Source organism: Osmerus eperlanus, chromosome 8 (assembly GCF_963692335.1).
Source record: "Osmerus eperlanus chromosome 8, fOsmEpe2.1, whole genome shotgun sequence".
Classification (NCBI taxonomy): Eukaryota; Metazoa; Chordata; class Actinopteri; order Osmeriformes; family Osmeridae; genus Osmerus; species Osmerus eperlanus.
Window position 1 is genome coordinate 11,822,065 of NC_085025.1, and position 20,858 is coordinate 11,842,922.

The 20,858-nt window shown below is 48.4% G+C and overlaps 1 protein-coding gene across 1 annotated transcript in view; it reads left to right on the forward strand.

The window, feature by feature from the left end:
* The window catches only part of LOC134025216 (nesprin-2-like), an 87,722-nt gene extending 66,870 nt beyond the window's left edge, over nucleotides 1-20,852 (forward strand). Inside the window, 20 exon segments of the mRNA XM_062468114.1 lie at nucleotides 506-631; nucleotides 1,622-1,777; nucleotides 5,209-5,367; nucleotides 6,263-6,429; nucleotides 8,828-8,990; nucleotides 9,636-9,823; nucleotides 10,166-10,316; nucleotides 10,497-10,679; nucleotides 11,030-11,167; nucleotides 11,439-11,630; nucleotides 12,072-12,348; nucleotides 12,484-12,555; nucleotides 13,615-13,757; nucleotides 16,866-16,992; nucleotides 17,105-17,307; nucleotides 17,432-17,635; nucleotides 17,967-18,095; nucleotides 18,288-18,482; nucleotides 18,747-18,904; nucleotides 19,167-20,852. Coding sequence (XP_062324098.1) covers nucleotides 506-631; nucleotides 1,622-1,777; nucleotides 5,209-5,367; nucleotides 6,263-6,429; nucleotides 8,828-8,990; nucleotides 9,636-9,823; nucleotides 10,166-10,316; nucleotides 10,497-10,679; nucleotides 11,030-11,167; nucleotides 11,439-11,630; nucleotides 12,072-12,348; nucleotides 12,484-12,555; nucleotides 13,615-13,757; nucleotides 16,866-16,992; nucleotides 17,105-17,307; nucleotides 17,432-17,635; nucleotides 17,967-18,095; nucleotides 18,288-18,482; nucleotides 18,747-18,904; nucleotides 19,167-19,377 — 3,342 coding nt within the window. The 3' untranslated portion in view covers nucleotides 19,378-20,852.
* The last annotated feature ends 6 nt before the right edge of the window (nucleotides 20,853-20,858 follow it).

The window sequence follows — 20,858 nt, forward strand, 5'->3', positions numbered from 1 at the left end:
TGTTAACCCCATCCAGGATGATGGGGGCTCAACCGGGTCAGGCCAAACAGTCGATGTCCGGCCCTTAGGGTGAATGGGAAATCTGTTACCACAACAGTCAGATCAAGACTAAGATAACAAACACGAGGGGGCTACTCTGCCCCCCCCCCCCACCACCCCCCCCCTCCACCAAAATAGTTAACGATAGGAAGTAAGGTTAGCGAGCTGTTTAATCGTCTTATGCTGAGCCATTCGAATGGGTTGGGTTCGAGAGTTTGATGGTGTCCGGGGGGACTGTTAACCAGGAACATGTTCAACTGACGTGTAACATCTCAGGTCGGTGTACCTACAGTCAGGAATCCACATTCCATGCCATTTCCAACTTTCTTCCCCTCGATTGAACTGTTGAGAACTTGTTCTTTACATTTTCCTTGCACTGAATACACCCCCCCCTCCCCCTCCCCACTATTGATTTGGTGCTGGTTTCCCCCCCAAATACCCCACCCCCGCCATTTTTGTCTTGCAGAATTGGGAGCGGTGTCAGGCCGGACTAGCAGACAGCGCCCGCACCCTGAGGCAGCTGAAGGCCAGACTAGAGCAGCCGCTCCCAGAGAGACTGGAGGAGTTAGAAAGTCAAGAAAAGATCATTCAGGTGGGCGCCCACTCCTGGATGTGTGTTTCTGTGTGTGTTTCTGTGTGTATGTGTGTGTGGCTGTCTTTATCCAAGTAATTAATAGTCATAGTAAATATATGTTTAAGGTTTAGCTACTTGGGTACACAACTATAAAGTACATATTCATCTGCATGGGAGTATTCAAACCTCCACATTCAGAGAGAATACATTTGAAATACAAGGAAGAGACGAGCTACAGTACTGGATCTATCTGAACAACTGGATAGACTAGTGGATGTTGTGAAGTGACACAAGGTGATCTTTTCACGAGGATTGTTGATCAAGCAGCTTTAGCTTTTTGGAAATGTTACATGGTGACTGTGTCTGTCATGTTTTTGCATGTGATATTGATTGCAGGCCCATACGGTAAACCTAATCCTTGTATTCCAACAGCATAACATTTGTTTTATCCTAAGTGAGATGGGCCTGCCACAGAAGTGAAACAGAGAGAAAGAATTTCAAAGAAGTCATTCAAATCATTTTAGTCCAAATGTATTTACAACAAGTGCTTCAATTTAACTTTTGGAATCACCCAAAACTAGCGTTGAACTCAGTCCCTGTAAAGTCCATGCCAGTAAAACGTGTGTATTTGAAGCAGTCCAGGGAAAGTCGACTGTGAGAGGGGCCATTTACAAGGTACTTACAAGGCCTCAGTCACCAACAGGTTTCAGACCATCATTTGAGGCCCACCCCCCCACAGAGTCCCGCTATTATGAGCTCACTGCACCCCTCCCCCCTTCCCTCCCCCCCCCCACCACCACCCTCTTTCCCTCCCCTCCTATCTACCCCTGCTCCCCTCCCCCGCTCTTTCCAGCAGGCACTTTAATCCCATAGTCTGCAAAGAGAGCGAGAGAGAGAGGGAGCGAGAGAGAGAGAGACAGAGAGGGGTACTATCAAGCACGGGGGCTGACCGGTCACTTTGCGGTGTGGCGTGCGTGCGGGGTGTGTGTGGTGTGGTGTGTCATGCAGGAGACGGAGGCCTCTCTGGAGGGTTGGGCGGCCGGGCTGAGAGACATAGCCGCCATGAAGACAGACCTGTCCCAGTACGTGGTGGCCGGGGACGCCTCCTTACTGCAGGAGCAGGTGGAGGCTCTTCACAACCAGTGGGAGGAACTATGTCTCAAGGTAAGGAGAGAGAGAGAGAGAGAGAGAGAGAGAGAGAGAGAGAGAGAGAGAGAGAGAGAGAGAGAGAGCGAGAGAGAGAGAGAGAGAGAGAGAGAGAGAGAGAGAGAGAGAGAGAGAGAGAGAGAGAGAGAGAGAGAGAGAGAGAGAGAGAGAGAGAGAGAGAAAATCATGTATCAAGTATATCATGCGTGGAGGGAAAATGTAGAAGACCAGCACACATCTGAGAGGGAGTAGCATGAGTTGTAGGTACTTTAGTAATTGAGGGGAGTAGTTACTGTTGTGTTATGTATGTGAGAGGGAGAGCTACAGGGAGAGAGACAAGTTGAAGAGAGTTGGAGTGAGAGGGTAAAGGAAACTTAGTCCTAGCTTGTGTCCAGCCCCTGGCCAGCTTGTGTCCAGCCCCTGCCATGCTACACAAAGGCTCCTTAGCGACTGGGGCCAGTGACACACACACACACACATAGTATTACACACATTATTCATTCTGACTCTGACATTCTGAACACACTATGGAGAGTAGAGCAGCAGCATGAAACAGAGTGGAAAGCTGAAACTGAGAGTGCGTTGCCCTTTTACTCACAAGGAGACTTTCAAATGCATTCATTTTGATGGTATTTCTGCCCCCTTTAATTATCTGACATTTACAAGTGTCTGCTGACATTAGCACAGAGCTCATTTTTTCCTACTTCTAATTGTCAGGTTATTTCTGACCAGAGTATGTGGGCATGCGCATGCTGGGGGTTGATATTTTGTGGTTTGATAAAATTATTTCTAAGAGACACTAGTGTTTGTGCTGTCAAGTGGTATAATCTGTTCCCTAATGATGTGGCTCTCTAACAGTAACAGAGGCTAATGTGAGTCAGCTGACATGTTCTATTGAAGAGGCATGGCTCTGATTGGTTTAAAGTCCTAATTACTCGAGCAGGTGGACAATGTGACCAGTACCCACACTGATAGTGGTGGTGAATTGGGAGTACTGGCTGTTTGTAACTGTGAATGTGTCCATATTGCTGTTAGAGCAACAGAAGTGAAAGCAGCTCAAAGGGGCAGAGAGCTGGATTCCATTCCTGGCTGGACCACGTTACAGTTGCTCTTACCTTCACGCTCAAACAAACACAGCTCTGTTGAGTTCAAACATGAGTTTTAACTTGCTTCTTGGCTTTCTTGGACTTATAAAACAGTGCAGAGGATTTAGCAATCTTACACCTCAGTTGCCTTGGAGCTATTTTCCCCACTGACATGTATGTCTTCATAGATCCGAGTTTTGCGGAAGGCACGGGGTGCTAAGCGAAGGCTTATGACCTGAGCCACAACGGTGCCATCACAACAAACAGGATAACAGGATGCAGGTGTAGGCGGTTACCATGGGAAGGTTTGAACAGATGGCCGGGCTAGGCTGTAGGCTTCAGGGCACATGGTCTTTTGTTGTGGGGGGAACACAACTCAGGTCACAATGGGACTAACCAAGAGCCCCAGAGGGACTGAGAGAATAAGAAGTGAAGAAGAGAAAAAGACTTGGTGCTCATGAAAAAAACAGCAACTGCCATCAGATAGTAAAATATGGCAGCTCCAACTGAGGCTCGCAAGTTTTGAGCTCTTTGACCTCAAAAGAATCAACAATTAATCTCCATTGGCCTGTAATGGGGTATTATCAAAGCATTAAGCTGTCATTAGGAAAATGAACCCTGTTCATTTTAGTCTGACAAACAGTTGTCCTTGGGGCTTTTGGTTCATTTAGTTGATTATGGAGGGTCCCTTTGGGATTGGCTGTGAAGTGGCCTGGCAGTGAACTGTGTGCTGTTGTTTTTTTGCCAGAAGAAGAGGAAGAACTTTGGGAGTATTTCCTCATTTTGTAGTCTTAAACCACATGTTATTTTAAAAAAAATAACATGTGGGGTTTGAACCTAAAGCCGATTGAAAATAATACAGGACAACTTTTTGGACCATTTTACCTTTCTTAAAAAAATAATACCTCACCACTTACATTGCCATACAGGGTCAAATTAAACCCATTACGAAAAGTAAAATGTTGTTTAAAGTGTCACCATCTTCAGTACAGAAAGTTCATAAAGATGAATCTGTACTTAATTCAATTAACTCAATTTGTCTGTATTCACTGTTGGTGTTTCACTATGTGTATGGGACTTTGGATTAAAGCATCCAGTAAACTAATCTAATGTACAAGGTTAATGTAGCCTAAATGTAATAGCTATACATTGGAATTGTAGACCAGGTGGAAAAAAAAGGGACCAAACCACCGGATATTTTTGGAGGAGGACATTTTATTCCTTATTTCATACAATTCTAAATATAATGTTTCTTTAACCCTTGTGTTATCTTCGGGTAATTCTGACCCATCAGTCATTGTGACCCACCGTTGTATTGCGACAACTTTACCGCATACAAAAACAAACTGAGGAATTTTCTTTTAACCGTCGGGCTGTCTCAGACCCCCCACATTGCGAAGGTTAAAAGAAAATGATATTTATTTGTTTTTGTATTGGGTAAAATTGGGTAAACACAACGATGGATTGTTGTGAACCTTTGGGTCAGGTGACCTGAAGGCAGCACAAGGGTTAACCAAACTTCCTATAAGTGTAAATCCTGAATACCCCAAATCTGGTAATAAGTATAGTTCAGGTTTTGCCTGAAGTAACACCTCAAAGCGCTCTGGCGTCATTAGATTGAATGTTGAGTGGGTGCCAGCGTGTGCTCTACAGCTGTAACATAGCCTGCACACATACAGGTCAGCTGCACCTCCGGTATTCATTAGACTGCATTTGTAGAGTACGGCAGGAAATTCCTCCCCTGCTTTAATAGCAAGCACCTTTTTTAACCGTAACTTGTTATTGCTTTGCTCGGATTAAGCCAAAATTGTGTGTATGTCCCACAGAGTTCTTAACACATCATTCAATAAAAAAACAGCATATTTTGGGAGGCGTTGTTAATTATCTCTGTGTGTAATGGTCTTAATGGGATTTAGTTTTAGGGTCTTTCGTGAAACTTTTAATGTGACTATAAACCCCCATTGTTAGCAGTTTTTGTCTGCACCCCCATTCCCAGTCAGACATAACTGTATAAAACTTAGCTTCCAACAGTGTTTTCAATATATTTGCATGTTTGTTGTCTCCGACATTCGTTCTTTACCCCCCCTTCTTCCTACTAAAAGAGTGCAGCAATCCACCCACTTTTAGTACGTGCAACGGCTGTTTCAGATTGTGGGCATGGGAGGCACAGACACAACAGCACAACAACTTGCCCAAAATTTGATTTGAACCCCAGACCACCGGGGAATACAGTATGTCCTACAGACATCCGGAAGATCTCACAACACTGTGGAACCAATGAAGAAGAACGCTTCCCGGAACCCCTCGGCAGACACTCACCCTTTCCCTCTGTCTTCCCTTTCGTTCTTTTGTCTTTCCTCCCAGGTGTCCCTGCGCAGGCAGGAGATCGCCAACCGCCTCAGCGCCTGGATCATCTTCAACGACAAGAACAAGGAGCTCAGCGACTGGCTGGCCCAGATGGAGAACAAGGTGGCCCACAGCGGAGACCTCAGCATCGAGGACATGGTGGAGAAGCTGAAGAAGGTAAAGGTCAACCCAGCTGAGGGAGATTCACGCGGGCCGATTAGTGACCCCTTTCTCTTGGTGTGTCATTACTAATGACTCATTAGGCCATCGTGTCACATCATTGTACAGTATCGCCATTTACCGAATTGACATTTGACTGCGTTTGTATTCAAACAGCGACATTTAGCCTGACATTGAGCTAAGTAGGTTTAGTAGGCCTTAGAGAGTCTGTACGTCACAGACCTAGAGCGGCAGTATGACCATGTGAGCAGAGGAACAAACAGGCACTGCGTTATGTAGGACGCACCGGGATGTCGTCCAATCCCCTTTGTTCTCACCAAAACAATGAGCCTTTACAATGACATTCCTTGCTTCTACTCCGAGAAGAAGTGATTGTCCAGTTTTTACGGGGACAATGAATGTGAGAGTTTTGGAAGTGTGTGCGTGTTGAGGTGAGGCAACCACACAACAACCATGGAAAAATGGCCCTTTGTCGAACTGGCCCATTGAAACCATTGACTGTGGATCAAAGCGAAAAACGCACCAATTACCTCGCAGAGCTGAACCCCAATATGTGTGCTGAGAGAATGTAGAGTGGAGTGTGTGGGTGTAGGTGAGGGGGGGGGGGGGTTGAATAACGGTCTCGAACCTCTTTAGCATTTGGATTATCTGGACAAATGTAATAGCATACTTTTGAGTAAGTAAAATCTGTATTTATGACACGACTAAGGAGGACGGAGATTCACAAATTCCCTAAGATTTTGAAATACTCACAATGCTGTCAATTCAAATCCTGTGAACATGGGTGTTAACTCAACTGCCATCATTTAAAATCAAAATAAAGCCACGGCAGGCCAGATATCCGTGTGAAAGTGTGAGCCGTGCTCGAGCGTGTGCCGTCTCCCCGCCGCAGGACTGCATGGAGGAGATCGACCTGTTCAGCGAGAACAAGAGCCACCTGAAGCGCCTGGGGGAGCAGCTGATGTCGGCAGGCGACCAGGCCAGGCAGGCCCAGGTCCAGGGCTCGCTGCGGGACGCTGGCGAGCGCTGGCAGGCCCTCTTCCAACACATCGAGGCCAGGTGAGGAGCGCGCTCCGTGTGCACCGCCAATGGGCCCTGACTGCAAGCTTTGGTGCGGACCTCACAGGAGGACACAGGGGTGAGGGATTGGGAGGGGCGGGGAGGGGGGTGGGGGGGGGGAGACATCTTAATAATACAGTTGGATTGATGTCTTTGTGGTTTTTGGTTTCTTGCTTGTTTGGTTGGTGTGTTCATTGGTTATTTCGTGTTTTGTCAGTTTGACTTGTCTTTATCCTTTATCGTCATACGTTAATGAGCTTTAGAACTGGTATGCCTTCTTAGGCATGTATGCTGAGAACGCAGATGATGAAGTAGTAATTACCCCCTATTTTCAGTGAGGGAACCAGAAGCTGCGGCCCCTGCTGTGGGCTAGACGTGTTCGTGTTGCTCTGCAGCTGTTGTGTTGACGTCCTTTGTTTTTCGGACTGTACATACAGTTCTATACGTTAAGCCATTGTGATGTTACCCGGTGACTCCGCCCACTGGCAGACAGATGGACAGTCCAGGGATTTATCCCCCCCCCCCCTCGCCTCCACCTCCCCCTCAAATGTGACTGGTGTCACGGACTGTACCATATGGCCTCCGGTGTGGACTCCCTTTCCACACCCCCAGAGTGGAGACACACGAAAGGGGGGACGGGGGCATGGGAGACAGGGGAGGACGGGGGCATGGGAGACAGGGGAGGACGGGGGCATGGGAGACAGGGGAGGATGGGAGACAGGGGAGGACGGGGGGGGGGGTTGTATCTGTCAGTCCACATTAACTGTGACGCAAAAGGGGGGCCCTCGCGACGGGCCAGCGGTCGCAGGTTAGCATGGCCGCTAACCTGCTACGCTAGCCGGCGCTCAAGGTACAGTAAACCTACAGACATCTGTTAGCGAGTTAGCCTAGCGGTAGGGCTAAATGAAACCACGCTGTCTCCCCTCCCTCCCCACAACAAATGCTGTCATGTCATCCGGTGTGTCTCGGTATCTGTCACCCATACAAGCAGAGCGTATACTAATCCCCCACTCCCTGCTAGAGCACAAAACAGCCGTCACAACTCTGTTCTGGTGGCACCTGACTTGGCAGGCGGGAGGTTAAACAAAAAGGGCCCCTCAAAGGCGGGTCCTTGGAGCAGCGTCACACTTGGCATCCTCCTGGATGTGAGGTCACACACGACAGTGCTTAGTCAAGACAAGGAACAGCAGTGGGTATTTATAAAGTTGAGTAGGTGTTGTTTTACATACTTGGAGTGGAGCACCATTTTGTTTCTAGGATTTGTGTTTGGTAACAGATTTTATTCTTCTGGAAAAAATAAATATGAAGGAATTGATGGGTTGTATTATCATGCATGTGTCATATTAGGTTGAATTCAAAACGGAATTGAACAAAACACAGGCTGGCTTTTTGGAATCCCCAAATAAACGACACTCATAGGCCATGAGTCACATTGAGATGGTGTACAGACTGATGTTGCTAAAATTGCCAAGCACAAACACTTGAGAAACCGCGTTTTCTCAAGCTTTGCTTCTCTTCAGATTTATCTTTGCAATTTATTTTTTCTTTCCATCCATCCATCCATCCCTCTCTTCTGATACTGTCTCCCAGCAAAGGGAGGGGGGGGGGTCGCCAGGGTTATTGGTCTTGGTGCTGAGCCATGTAACTGCGCATTGTTGGGTTGTCACACGCAGTGAAAAAGGACAAACAGTGCAGACTCCGGTCTGTCCTGCATCTGGGTGCTCGTGTGGTGGTTTGGAGACAAAAACACGCACTCACACCCAAACAGAAGGACAGGTGCATGACACGCACGCAAACACACGTTCTCTCTTTCTCTCACAGTGGCCATTCCAATGACCTGTTTTACACGCACACGCACGGCTGCCACCTTGGCTACAAAGAAAGTTTCCGGCATTTTTACCTCTACCCGGTCCGTGAGGTGAGCAGGGCCGAGCAGATGTACACGTGGAAGAAAGGTTGAACCCCCTGAGACGCAAGACACTCAGTCTGTTCTTGAGAGGGGCTTTTATGTCGCTAGCGTTGCCATGGTAGTGTATTTTGTACCGGTGGGGGATCCTCGGGATTGGGTGGCTCGGTTGCCAGGGTTTCCTTTGAAGGCTAGAGGGACACCTGGGAAATTAGAGCTTGAGAATTGTGGGCAACGAGGGCTACAAAAGTTTCTAGAAGCTTGTAGTTGACTGAGTAAAGGAGAAAAGGACCAAACTAAATTCCACTGCTTTGTCGTTTTGTTCTTTAAAGGCTTTGATATTAACTTTGGTTTAGTGCTACTATTGTGCTTTTGTGTGTAAGTGTGTTTTTGTGTGTGAGCATACACATCTCGGCCCGGGTGTATGTCTGTGCCTGTCTGTCCCTGTGTGTGTGTGTGTGCGCTAACTCGCGGCGGTGTGTGTGCCGGCAGGGTGAGGAAGCTGAAGGAGACGCTGGTGACCGTGCAGCAGCTGGATAAGAACATGAGTAACCTGCGCTCCTGGCTGGCCCGCGTGGAGGCCGACCTCTCCACACCCGTCACCTACAGCGTGGTTCACCAGGACGAGATCCAGAGGAGGCTGGCTGAGCAGCAGGTGGGTCCGAGGGCCACAGCCCCTCTCCTGGGATGCCCGGTTTTGGGTCCTCCAGTGGACAGAGCCGCGGGGTCGTTCTGGTCGTCCTAAAAGCAGCTCCTTTTGTTCAGAACAAAAAAGTGTCTGTACCTGTTTTCTGTCTATCGGGCACTCTCTCTAGTTTTTTATTTATTTGTGTCGTCTTCCTCTGTCTGTCCCTCTCTTGCTCTTTCTCTTTCTCTTTCTCTGTCTCTCTCTCTTTCCCTCTCTCTCTCTCTCTCTCTCTCTCTCTCTCTCTCTCTCTCTCTCTCTCTCTCTCTCTCTCTCTCTCTCTCTCTCTCTCTCTCTCTCTGTCATGCCCCTCTTTCTTGTTTTTGAGTTAAAAAAAATACATTTTTATTAATTTCAGTCTTTGCTTTGCTGACTCGCTCACTTTCCTGTATCTCTCTTCCTTTCTTCACCTCTCTCCCTCTCTATCTTCCCGTCGTGCTTCAGCGCCTTATTGTTGCTCTGTATTAATTATTAAAAACTGTCTGCCTAAAATTGTTTTGGGGCGAGTCTGGAGGGGGGGGCATTCATCCTCCGTGCGTCTCCCTGTGCGGTCGACCCTCCCGTTGTCGTCGTCCTCTCCGCCTCACCGCCATGCCTGTCCGCCTGTGCGTCCAGGAGCTGCAGAGGGACATCGAGCAGCACACGGAGGGCGTGGCGTCCGTGCTGACGCTGTGCGACGTGCTGCTCCGCGACGAGGACGCCTGCGGCAGCGACACAGCGAGCGACTCCGTCCAGAAGACCACCCGCAGCCTGGACCAGCGCTGGAGGAGCATCTGTGCCCTGTCGCTGGAGAGACGCTTGAGGTTGGATATATACATATATATATACATACGCACACTCATACACACACACACACACACGCAGAGAGCGTGTAGGGAACGTGTGCTCTTGGTGTGTAAACACCTAATGTGTCTAATGTGGCTTTCGTTTAGGGCAACTGAATTTGAATATGGTTTCAAATATGGCCGTGTGTCCATTGTCAAGAATAACTCCAACCGGATTTTACTCAATAGAAATAGAAATGAGACTTTATGCATCAACACAAAGTGTGTTTCAATATGCGCGTGGTTCTTCCCGGTTACGTTCCTCCTCATCGCGCAACTTAAACGTTCATCCTCCCCGGGATGTGTCCCTCTGGCGTGCAGGATCGAGGAGACGTGGAGGCTGTGGTGTAAGTTCCTGGACGACTACTCGCGCTTCGACGACTGGCTGAAGACGGCGGAGCGGACGGCCGCCAGCCCCAAGTCCTCCGGGGTCCTCTACACCGTCGCCAAGGAGGAGCTCAAGAAGTTTGAGGTCAGTTTTGGAAAGTCATGAAGTGTCTGAAAATAAACACGTTTCAAATGACAATGTTTTTTTTTGTTTTTTTTTACCATGTTTGACTACATGGTACTTGACTTGGACCGTGTTAACGCGACAGAAAAATGTACAAGGCTGCTCGCTGACTCTCCTTCCGACCTACTTACTGTGTCTCAGGGTTTCCAGAGGCAGGTCCATGAGCGCCTGACTCAGCTGGAGCTGGTCAACAACCAGTACCGCCGTCTGGCCCGAGAGAACCGCACTGACCGGGCCAGCAAGCTCAAAGTCATGGTCCACGAAGGCAACCATCGCTGGGACACGCTGGCTAGGAGAGTGGGGGCCATCTTGCGCAGACTAAAGGTCGGTGTCATGTGAACGTTCTGTTACATAAGCTGTCCGCAGCTTTCCCGCCCTTCCTGTTTTTCTTTTTGCGAAGCAGAGACAAATCGTTTCCCGTCTTGAAACGTTTATCTTTCTTTCTGTGGTCTTTCCTTCACCTCTGGCCTCTCTCTCTGCCCCTGCGCCACTACCCTCACCCTCCCTCACCCTCCCTCACCCTCCCTCTCCCCTCACCCCCCAATCTCTCTTCCCCTCCTCCCCACTGTCCCCCCCCCCCTTCCTACCCTTGCACGTCACTCTTCGACACTTCTCCCTCCTCCTTCCTTCCCTCTCTCCCCCTTCTCCCCCCGTCCTGTCCGGGGGCGGAGCAGCATTTCACCGGCCAGAGGGAGGAGTTTGAGGGCACCAGGGAGAGCATGCTGGTGTGGCTGACGGAGCTGGACCTGCAGCTCACCAACGTGGAGCACTTCTCCGAGAGCGACGTGCACCACAAGATGCGGCAGCTCAACGTAAGCCCGACGCGCCGGGACGCACGCTTAAGGGGGGGGGGGGGGGGGGGGCGTGATATAAACGCGCACATGCTCCCAGACACGAGCATGCGCACGCAGTCGTTAGACGCCGACCCAGTCGCCCCCGGGGAACCGCACGTGCACTGTGAACACAGCTCCCCTGCCGCGCTTTCAGTGGGTTTCGACCCTTCTAAACACCCCCCCCCCTCCCTCCCTCCCTCCCACTATGTTGTCCCTCTTCACCCCATTCCCCCCCCCCCTCCCTTCCCAGAGCTTCCAGAAGGACATCACCCTGAACACGGAGCGCATCGACGGCCTGATCGTGTCCGGGGAGGGCCTGATCCAGAGGAGCGCCCCTCTGGACGCGGCCCTCATCGAGGACGAGCTGGAGGAGCTGCACTCCTACTGCCAGGAGGTGTTCAGCAGGGTGGTCCGCTTCCACCAGCGCCTCACGCAGCCCCCCGTCAGTCTCTCAGCACTCTCAGGCTTCTATTCGGGTTTTTATTGTGTTTTCTTTGTGTTTAATTGTGTCTAACGCGACACACAAATAGTGCACGAGATTCAAGTGGGTAGAGCCGCCTAACAACCACAGTTTTCTATTTTAATGAACAACAAGCTAGTTGATTGTAACCTGTAGGGCAAATTGGTTTCATTATAATTCAGTTTTACGTACTTACCTGTCAGGGTGAAGCAGCAGCACTGTGCCTGGGTTAGCGTTGCTGATTGCACTTAGCAAAAGAAAAGGATTGCTAAATTAACTTACTCAACGTTTTGACGGAATTAAAATGGCCTAGTTACAAACTATTGGTTAAAAGTGTGCTACCTATGTCTGTTGGTTATGTCCGTCCTCTCGCAGTTTATTCAAAACAAAAAATGAAGCCTTCCTCTCGTCTCCTCTCCTCAGACTCTCATTGAGGAGCTTGAACTGTTTGACTCCTCCCTGGAGGGGAGCTGTGAGCTGGTTGGCCGACCCTGGCTGGGGCGGGGTCCGGGAAGCACCCCAGCCACGCCCACTCACCTGTTAGCCCCTCCCCTGGAGCGCTCGGGCCGAGAGACCCCGGCGAGTGTGGACTCTCTCCCTCTGGAGTGGGACCACACGGGGGATGTGGGAGGGTCTTCGTCGCATGAGGATGATGAGGACGACCGCGAGGGAGAGGGGCCGTATTTCAGTGCCCTGTCAGGTAAAACATCCAACAGACCCAAAAACGCAAGCACACAAGTGCGTGACAAGCACTGTCGCTTGACACACACACACACCACACATACCCACGCTCTCAAATATTCTCTCCCCCTCATAAACCACTATCGCCCTCCAGATGTAGAGGAGACAGAGAGTTCTGAGGCGTTTGTCCAAGCCACAGGGCAGGCACTAGGACCCCCCGACTCCGGTAGGCACCCTACCTGGCCTCCGCCTCCCGTTCTGCATGACTCACCTTTTAATCCGAAGGTGCGATCGCCCCATGTGTAGCTTTACTGTTGTTTGGCTTCCACACCATGGGAACAGTAAACAAGCTCCCGGTCAAATGGCCTAACAGACTCACATGCTGCTTGAGCACCATCACTCATGTCACGCAGCCGTGCCTGGCCCCTCACTCTCTGTTTCTCATCCTCCTCTCCTGGCTCTGTCTTCTGGGCTCACCCCAGCATCTTTTGTTCTCTCTTCTCCTCCTTCCCTTCATTCCATCAATTATTAACTGTCCCACCCTTCCTCTGATTCCCATCCACCTCCTCCGGCTTGAACCAAGTGACCTTGCTCTCCAGTGGATCTGTTGTCCCACCCACACACCCGCACCAGCACACGTACTGTACACACACCCGCAGCAGCATACACAAACAAATCCACCTACACCAATACGAGCACACACAGACACTTACATTAACAAACCCCTCTGCAGGATGTCTACGCAACTCTGATCTGAGAGCTGGTCTCGCTCCACACCTAACTGGCTGTGACAGGGTTCACATGGGATTGCCAGATAAGATGACCCTAACCAACTCAGGGTTGCCAGATCCAATTAAAACCCTCCCCCGCTGCTATGCCACAACCTTCCCCTTGCTGTCTACCCCCTGATATATGGCACAAACAGGAGATAACACGAGATAATGGGCCGTTGCTTCTCTGATTGGGTCTCATTTGGGATCGTAAGGAATCGCTTCTGGGAGTGAATTCAATGTCTGCACCTGAATTGCTGTTATGATTTCATCTCAAATTAATTACGCTGTTTTGAACAAATGTTTTTGGAAAGAACTGTCTCATGCTGAAAGAGCGTTGAGCCGGTGAGAAATTGCTGTCTGGTTGGCAAGGCGATGCTTTTATATATTTATTCATCCCAGGGTGTTGTCTTTCAACATCAGCTGGAAGATTTTCGACGTCCTCTCACTTTGTGTTTGCTTGTTTGGGGTGATTGTGTCCGTGCGTGTGTGTGTGTGTCTACCACTTATATCAGTTCCAGGCAGGTCCACGACCAACCCAGAGTCCGCAGCTTGGTCTTCTGCTGGAGACCAAGAGAGGAAATCTCTCTATCTGGACGCAGAAGACGACCTTGACTCCTCACCAGGCCTCACCAGCACCCCCTTCAAGCAGGGCTACGTAAGTCTATCCCCCCCCCTATGGGCCATGACAGGACTGCCGCACGCCAAGACGACTGATCGTTGACGTGTATCCAATGCTCAGGGGGGTATTCCAGGTAGCAGGTTTAACAAACTCTGAGTCTAACCCTGAACTCTGAGTTGAGTTACTTTAAAATTGGAAACTCTGAAAACTCGGTTCCAGAAAAGCTGATTTGAATTTGTTAACTCAACTCGGAGTACGTCAACTCTGAGTTAAGCGCGCGCATGAGAACTATTAAAAGCCAACATCAATGGAGCTCCGATACTGGGATCAACCATGGCACCCAGCAACAAAAAAACTTGTCCTACTTCACCACACTTCAGATATAAGTTTTATTTTGTGTTCAATCTGAGCACATATTACGGAAAAAAAGCAACACGGCTGTAGCAGCGTATACAATTGGCGTGGGAGACAAACTGCCAAGTCAATGCATACATTTGATGTAATAGCCAGTCCATACCGTTAATATTACAGAAGAAAAAGTGGGAGACTAAAATAGCATGTTCAATGTTATATTAAATATAAAAACATACTACAAACAGGTAAGACATATTTTGCTTAAGCTATGCGCTTGTGATTGTAGCCTCGAAGTCATCTTGGTTTTAATCATATATTGACATGATACAAAGTAAATATCAATTGGTGCCTTGTAACTTGTAATAGCAGTTTCCCCCAACAGAATGCTTTTCAATTCAAAATGTTTTTGTATAGCCCTTTTTACACGCAAGCATGTTGAGGGGTTCACATACGCCCATAGAACTGCCCCTCAACCAACCTAAACCCTCAAGGAAGACAAGGAAAAACTCCCAGAAAAACTCACTGCAGGAGAAAAAATTGAAGAAACCTTGGGAGGAGCAATTCAATGAGGGATCCCCTCATTGAATTGCTACAAAATACAGGAATTTTTGTATTTTGGCTATATTGACTATATTACGTAGATTGAAAAATGCAGTTCTGGTAATTTGCTTAATATTTTCATCAAAGGATGATGACGATGATGATTAAGATGACGAAGAGACATTGACTGCTGCCGCAGAAAATGGATGCAGAGAATTATGTATGGTAGCTACTGGTAGTTCTCTCCCCATGTACTTTTATTTACAGGCTTGTGTGGAATTGTCAGTTACACTGACATTATGAGAATAATGAATATAAAAAACGATTTGCACATTCTGATCCTGTTGAACAGAGCATGGATGCAGTATACAGTGATATGTTCATTTAATGGCAGGTGAATTCTGCATGTGGAACTGTGAAATGTAATGCAATCCCATGTATTCCCAGTTACAAGTAAATGAGTTGTACAAATTGCACCTCATGAAGAATTGCCAAAAACTGACCAAGAGATGGTGTAGGCCTACTTAGGGTAGAAGAATAAAGGATAATCTTGAAAAAGATTTACTGGAACACCAGTTACAGGAGGATGCATGTAACAGGTGATGTTAATTGTAGAAACAATAATCTATATCAATATTAATTGTTGAATTTGTTGAATTTTTATTTTGACCAAGAGATGGTGTACTTAGGGCAGAAGAATAAAGGCTGATCCTGTAAGGCTATCAACCTGCCCCCACCTCTCATATGGTAAAATCTGGAGTTACTGGATGGAGTCTCAACTTGATGGCTCTCACACATCATTGTGTAACTTACTGTGGCATTGCTAGTCATGTTGATAAGTAAGGGTCAAGATTGTGGTGTTATTAGTTGTTTTGGGTATAAAAGGAATTGTGAAGCATCTGTGGATTCTTGATCTCCTGAGACCTTCTCCTCAGCTCTGGCTTGTCCTACTCCTTCCTCACCTCTTGCTTTCTATCTCTAGTTTACAATAATCATGGTAGAGTAGGTAAGAGTTAACCTTCATTGATTTCATTCATTTGCAATATGATTAAATTATTATATTATTTAACCTTACTTGGACCATTCATGCTCTGATTTAACCCATAGAGTCGAATAACTGTAATTCCATTGGTATTGGCATTATTTGGTTAATGTTAATACACTGTTCAGTTTCCCATCTTACTTCAAACCATAGGGGAATTAGTTTCAGTTGTTTGGCCAATATTGACCCCCTACAATGTTGAAATAGATTTGCTGAAACACCAGTTACAGGATGGTACATGGTCACAGGTGAATCATGTAAATTATAGGAACAATAGCCAATAAACATACTCATTGTTAGATTTCTATTTGTAGGCAATGAAGAAGACCAAATACAATTTCAATTATTTGTCTTTATTTCAGTGCCAAAAAGCATTTGGTCAGTTCTGAGTGCACGTCCACGGCGAGTAACATTAGCGATGTTGGCCTAAGGGCAGACAATGTTGCTAAAATACATTACAGATTGTGACGGGAAACGGTAACGTTAACCTAGGTATTCATCAGGGAATTAAAGCACATCGAATCGCAGTCTTAAAATCCTCTCCCGGCGTATAACTAAGCGAATTAAATTTTGTTCGAGATCGGTTGGCTGAACCAGGAAAGGATATCCCTAGTCTGCCAACGCTATCAGGCTCAGAAAGAGGGAGGGGATAGATAAAAACGCAGAGTTTGGCATGGAAAACCTTCTAGCGAGCAGGTTAGTTTCACAGAGTAAGTTACCATGGAAACTTACCAAAAGGTTTCGTTACCTCTCTTTCTGGAACGGAAACCTCGGAGTAAGCCTCTTTTCAGGGTTAAACAACTCAAAGTTTTCACTAAACCTGCTACCTGGAATACCCCCCTGGTCGGTCGTACTCAGAGGGGAACGCTGCTTCCAATGCCATGCCTGAATGTTCCCTCAATCCAAATTGCAATTCCCCTCGCGTCGCTTCAAGAAATGGAACATCGTTACGAGTGAATGGTCCGCGTTCCCCGCCAACAAAGAAAGAAAACAAATCTTGCCTTCAAGGCATTCTTCGTTATGTTTTCCATAAATCCACACATTTCAAACACTTGATTATTGTTGTCAAACGTTCCTACTTTCGATTATATTCTATTCGATACAAAACGTAATTCATGCTGTGTGTAAACACGGACCCGCGACGGTGCAGTGCGTTGGCATGCGTGTGTTTCCCCCCGCTTTACCAGAGGGTTTGTTGTGTGTTCCAGTCTCGTCTCATGTCTGAGTGCAGCGGCAGCCTGAACAGTGTGAAACGTGTCTCTCTCATCCTGGACGACGAGGAACAGCCAGACGAGCAGGGCCTCACGAGCCTGACGGTGGCAGACAAACAGTCAGGTAGAAGCAGGCTTCTCACACACACACCTCGAGTCAGTCAGTCAAGTGAACTATGTGGACTTTACTTTGGACTCTACTCTGTGTGTGTGTGTGTGTGTGTGTGTGCTCCTAGGCGTGATCGAGCGCTGGGAGCTTCTCCAGGCTCAAGCCAGGAGCGAAGGGCAGCAAGGCCCTCGGGATCAGCAGCAGCTGACCTCTGACCTGTGTGACATCACTTCCTGGTTGGGACGGGTCAACCCTGAACTGGATCGACTCAAGCGGTCAGACACGTCGGCTGGTATCCAAGACTTGGAAGCTAGGGTCAAACAGCTCAAGGTAGGAGCTGTTTCTAAACAAAGACTGGACTACTATTTTCAGGAGGGTGCTGGAACACGTTCCTCAACAATGATATCCAAAACACTCAAATGTAACATACGCTCGTCTCAATCCCAACCCACAGGAGATGCAGAAGGACTTCACCCGCTACAAGGCTGTCATGCTCTCGCTGAACTTGGGGACGCGAGGACAGGGGGGCACCCACGAGGGGCGGGATGCCCAGACGCTGCAGGAAAGCCTGGGCACCATGAACCAGGGCTGGACCCGGGCCTGCGCCCGCCTGGGGGAGTGGGAGAGCAGCCTGCGCCACACGCTCATGCGCTCTCAGGTGAGACGTGCGCTCGCGGGAGACTCGACCCTCAGGACAACAGACGTGACCACACACCGCAGAGGATGAACAGCTTATGACTGTTGGAAACCCCTCCACTGCACTGATTTCACGTCTCACTCGTGAAGTGGGATGTGATTCATCAGCCCGTTCTTGATGGGAAAAATCCATACACATTCAAGTCGTTGGAAACTCGCCACATCGATGGCCGTAAATGAGTTCCATTAGGTCCAACTCAAACTGTGAAATATGTGAACGTGTACCTCACACTGAGTTCCAGTCAATGAGACATTCACCCCTCACGTTCCCACTTGTCTCCAAACCCCCACAGGAGTTCCACCAGACCCTGCACTCCCTGCTCCTGTGGCTGGCCCACGCGGAGAGCCGGCGCTACGCCGTGGACATCCAGCACCCCGAAACCCTGCCCAGAGCCTTCCTCGAGCACCACAACACACTCACCGTAAGAGAAGGAAATAATCTAGCATTGATTGCGTCTGGGGAAATGAGTCCAAAACAGCCATACTCATGGATATCCAGTACTGAAGTACTAGAACGGTGAGGTCATGTAGGCACATGGAGTTCACATTGTCAGGAGGTACTAAGGTCCGTTCCACGTGTCTCTTGCGTCGTCCCCCCCTCTCCCCGGTGGCAGGGTCTGCAGGAGGAGCTGCGTGGTCGCCAGGCCCAGGCGGCCTCCCTGCAGGGCCTGTGGGCGGAGCTCCAGCCCGAGGAGGGGGGCGGCGAGGAGAGCGACGAGGCCAGGGAGAAGCTCCACGTGACGGCCAACAAGCTGCGCCTGCTGCTGAGACAGGTGGGCCAGGACCTGGGCACGCTGCGGCAGCGCATGGTGAGACCGCGCGCCAGCGCCTCCTCTCTACACACACCGTACCATCCATGCTCTTTGACGAACGACGGGTCACGTAGGAATCCCCGAGAGTTCAAAACCACCCCGAGCCGTAAAACGTCGATTTGTCCATCGACATACGAACGTAATCTTGGCGGAAATCTCGAATCCTGCTGGGCTGTATCAGCTCAACCGAGTGCTCCATCGGCGTCCTACGTCGAGTGAGAGGATGTTGACCCAACGTTGCCTCATTTGTGTCTGCTGCAGGAGTCAGAGGGTGTGTGCCTGCCCCGTGCTGAGGGGGGGGTCGGCGCCCAGGACGGAGCCGCCCAGGACGGAGCCGCCCAGGACGGAGCCGGCAGAGGCTCTGCAGAGGGCTCTCCAGAAGACGACCAGAGCAGGAGAAGCTCCACAGACACCAGAAGGTACTGTACTGTGCTAAGGGCAAAACGGTTAGCCCGATAGCTACATCCAACTTGCTAGCAAGCTTTCTGTCTTTTTTTTTTTCTTCTTTTTTTATCCCTGTCATACTCGTTTCAAATGACCGGAGTACCCACTGGAGCGTCTGCGGTATCCATTGACGATGGACGCGTGTGCGAGTGAGGTCTTGTCGACTACGAAAAAAGGCGCCGAAGGGAGAGGAGCGCACTGCTCAATGCTGTCCCCCCTCCCCTCTCTTGTCCGCAGGGAGGAGAAGAGGGACCCGTCGCCACCGCGCTCCTTCTTCTACCGGGTCCTGCGCGCCGCCTTCCCCCTCCACGTGCTGCTGCTGCTGCTGCTGGTCCTGGCCTGCCTGGTGCCTTTCACCGAGAACGACCAAAGCTGCACCCTGGCCAACAACTTTGCCCGCTCCTTCTACCCGATGTTGCGCTATACCAACGGGCCGCCACCCACCTAACTTCTCACGCCGATAGAGCCGCAGATAGAGACGTTCACACACACAAACACACGCATACACACACGTTGCCACACACACACACAGTTGCCCTGCTTCCAAAGCAAACCCATCCGGATACCTAAACTCTCCTCGACAAAGCAAGAGGGATTGCTACCGTCCAAAAACAAATCAATCGTTTCTAATGTCTATATTTCGAGATTAAATTGTTATACTTGTATTTATTCCCTTGAAAAAGCCATACCTCTCTAAAATGTGCTGTTAAAGGTACTGTTGAATTTGTACTTCGTGTTTGTGCTGCCCCAGGCTGGTTTCAAATTCATCCCGAACATCGCAACATGAATTAATCAAACGTACGAGTTTTTTTTTGCCTAATGATTCCCAAGTGTTAGGGATGCTTCTGCCAATTTTAATCATACCATCCATGCATTTGCTTTACAATATGTTTTACCCATTTCATTGTATTGAAATCATTCAAAAATGCCTAGATACAATCAGTGTTTACGAGTTAATACACGCTTCGTGTCCAAATTGTATGAAATGTTTCTTCCTCCTGGACATAGAAAAGCAGTTGGGTCAGTTGCCCCATAACATCCCATAACATGGTATGCCAGATAGTGTGTCTTACACACCGCTTCAGATACAGAAACAACATCTCAGTCGTTATAACGTCCAGGTGGATTGTGTCCATTTGTGACTGGTGAACGGAAAGCCCCTGAAATGTAAAAGTGAATCACTTGTGTGACTCACATGCTAATCTAACCAGGAGCGTTTCCATATCTCATGAGTAGACCTACATGTGAATACTCAACGAGGAAAATGAACACTCCTGATGGTCCGTTCGCTGAGTTAAACATGACAGGATTGTTTTACCCTGTTGTTTTTTTTTTATTGCTGTCAATTGCTCTACTCGTACTCCTCTCTCTCTCTCTTTTTATGGAAGAGAAGGAGGAGATATCCCTTGTGTGGTGTTCATATTATTGTTACTCACCCAATGGTCCCTCAACTGAAATGGGTTAAAAAACAATACAGCCATAACACATTGTTTTTACAGTGTATCGAAATAATGTGTTGAAATAATGAATGACACTAACATTGTGCAGATGACCCAAGGGCCAAAATGTCTCAGGTTGAAAAAGTAATTAATTGTATTTTTCTTTAACATACAAAATTTGTCCCACAGACCCAAACACCACACAGCTGTTAATTAAACACTGGATAACTATGTTGTAGCAATCATGCACTGGTATAAATATTAATCACAATACGACCAGTCTAATACAATCGCAATTTTTTACTTACACGTTTCAAATCTTTTCAAAACAATGTGTTGTTATCTTGTTTCAAATCTTTTCAAAACAATGTGTTGTTATTAACTGACTGAGAAAATCATTTTCCATCGCTCCTAGTGCATAGGACACTTAAACCTTTGAACAGAATATATATTTCAAGGCCTAAATAAAACAATATCCATATTTTTCTGG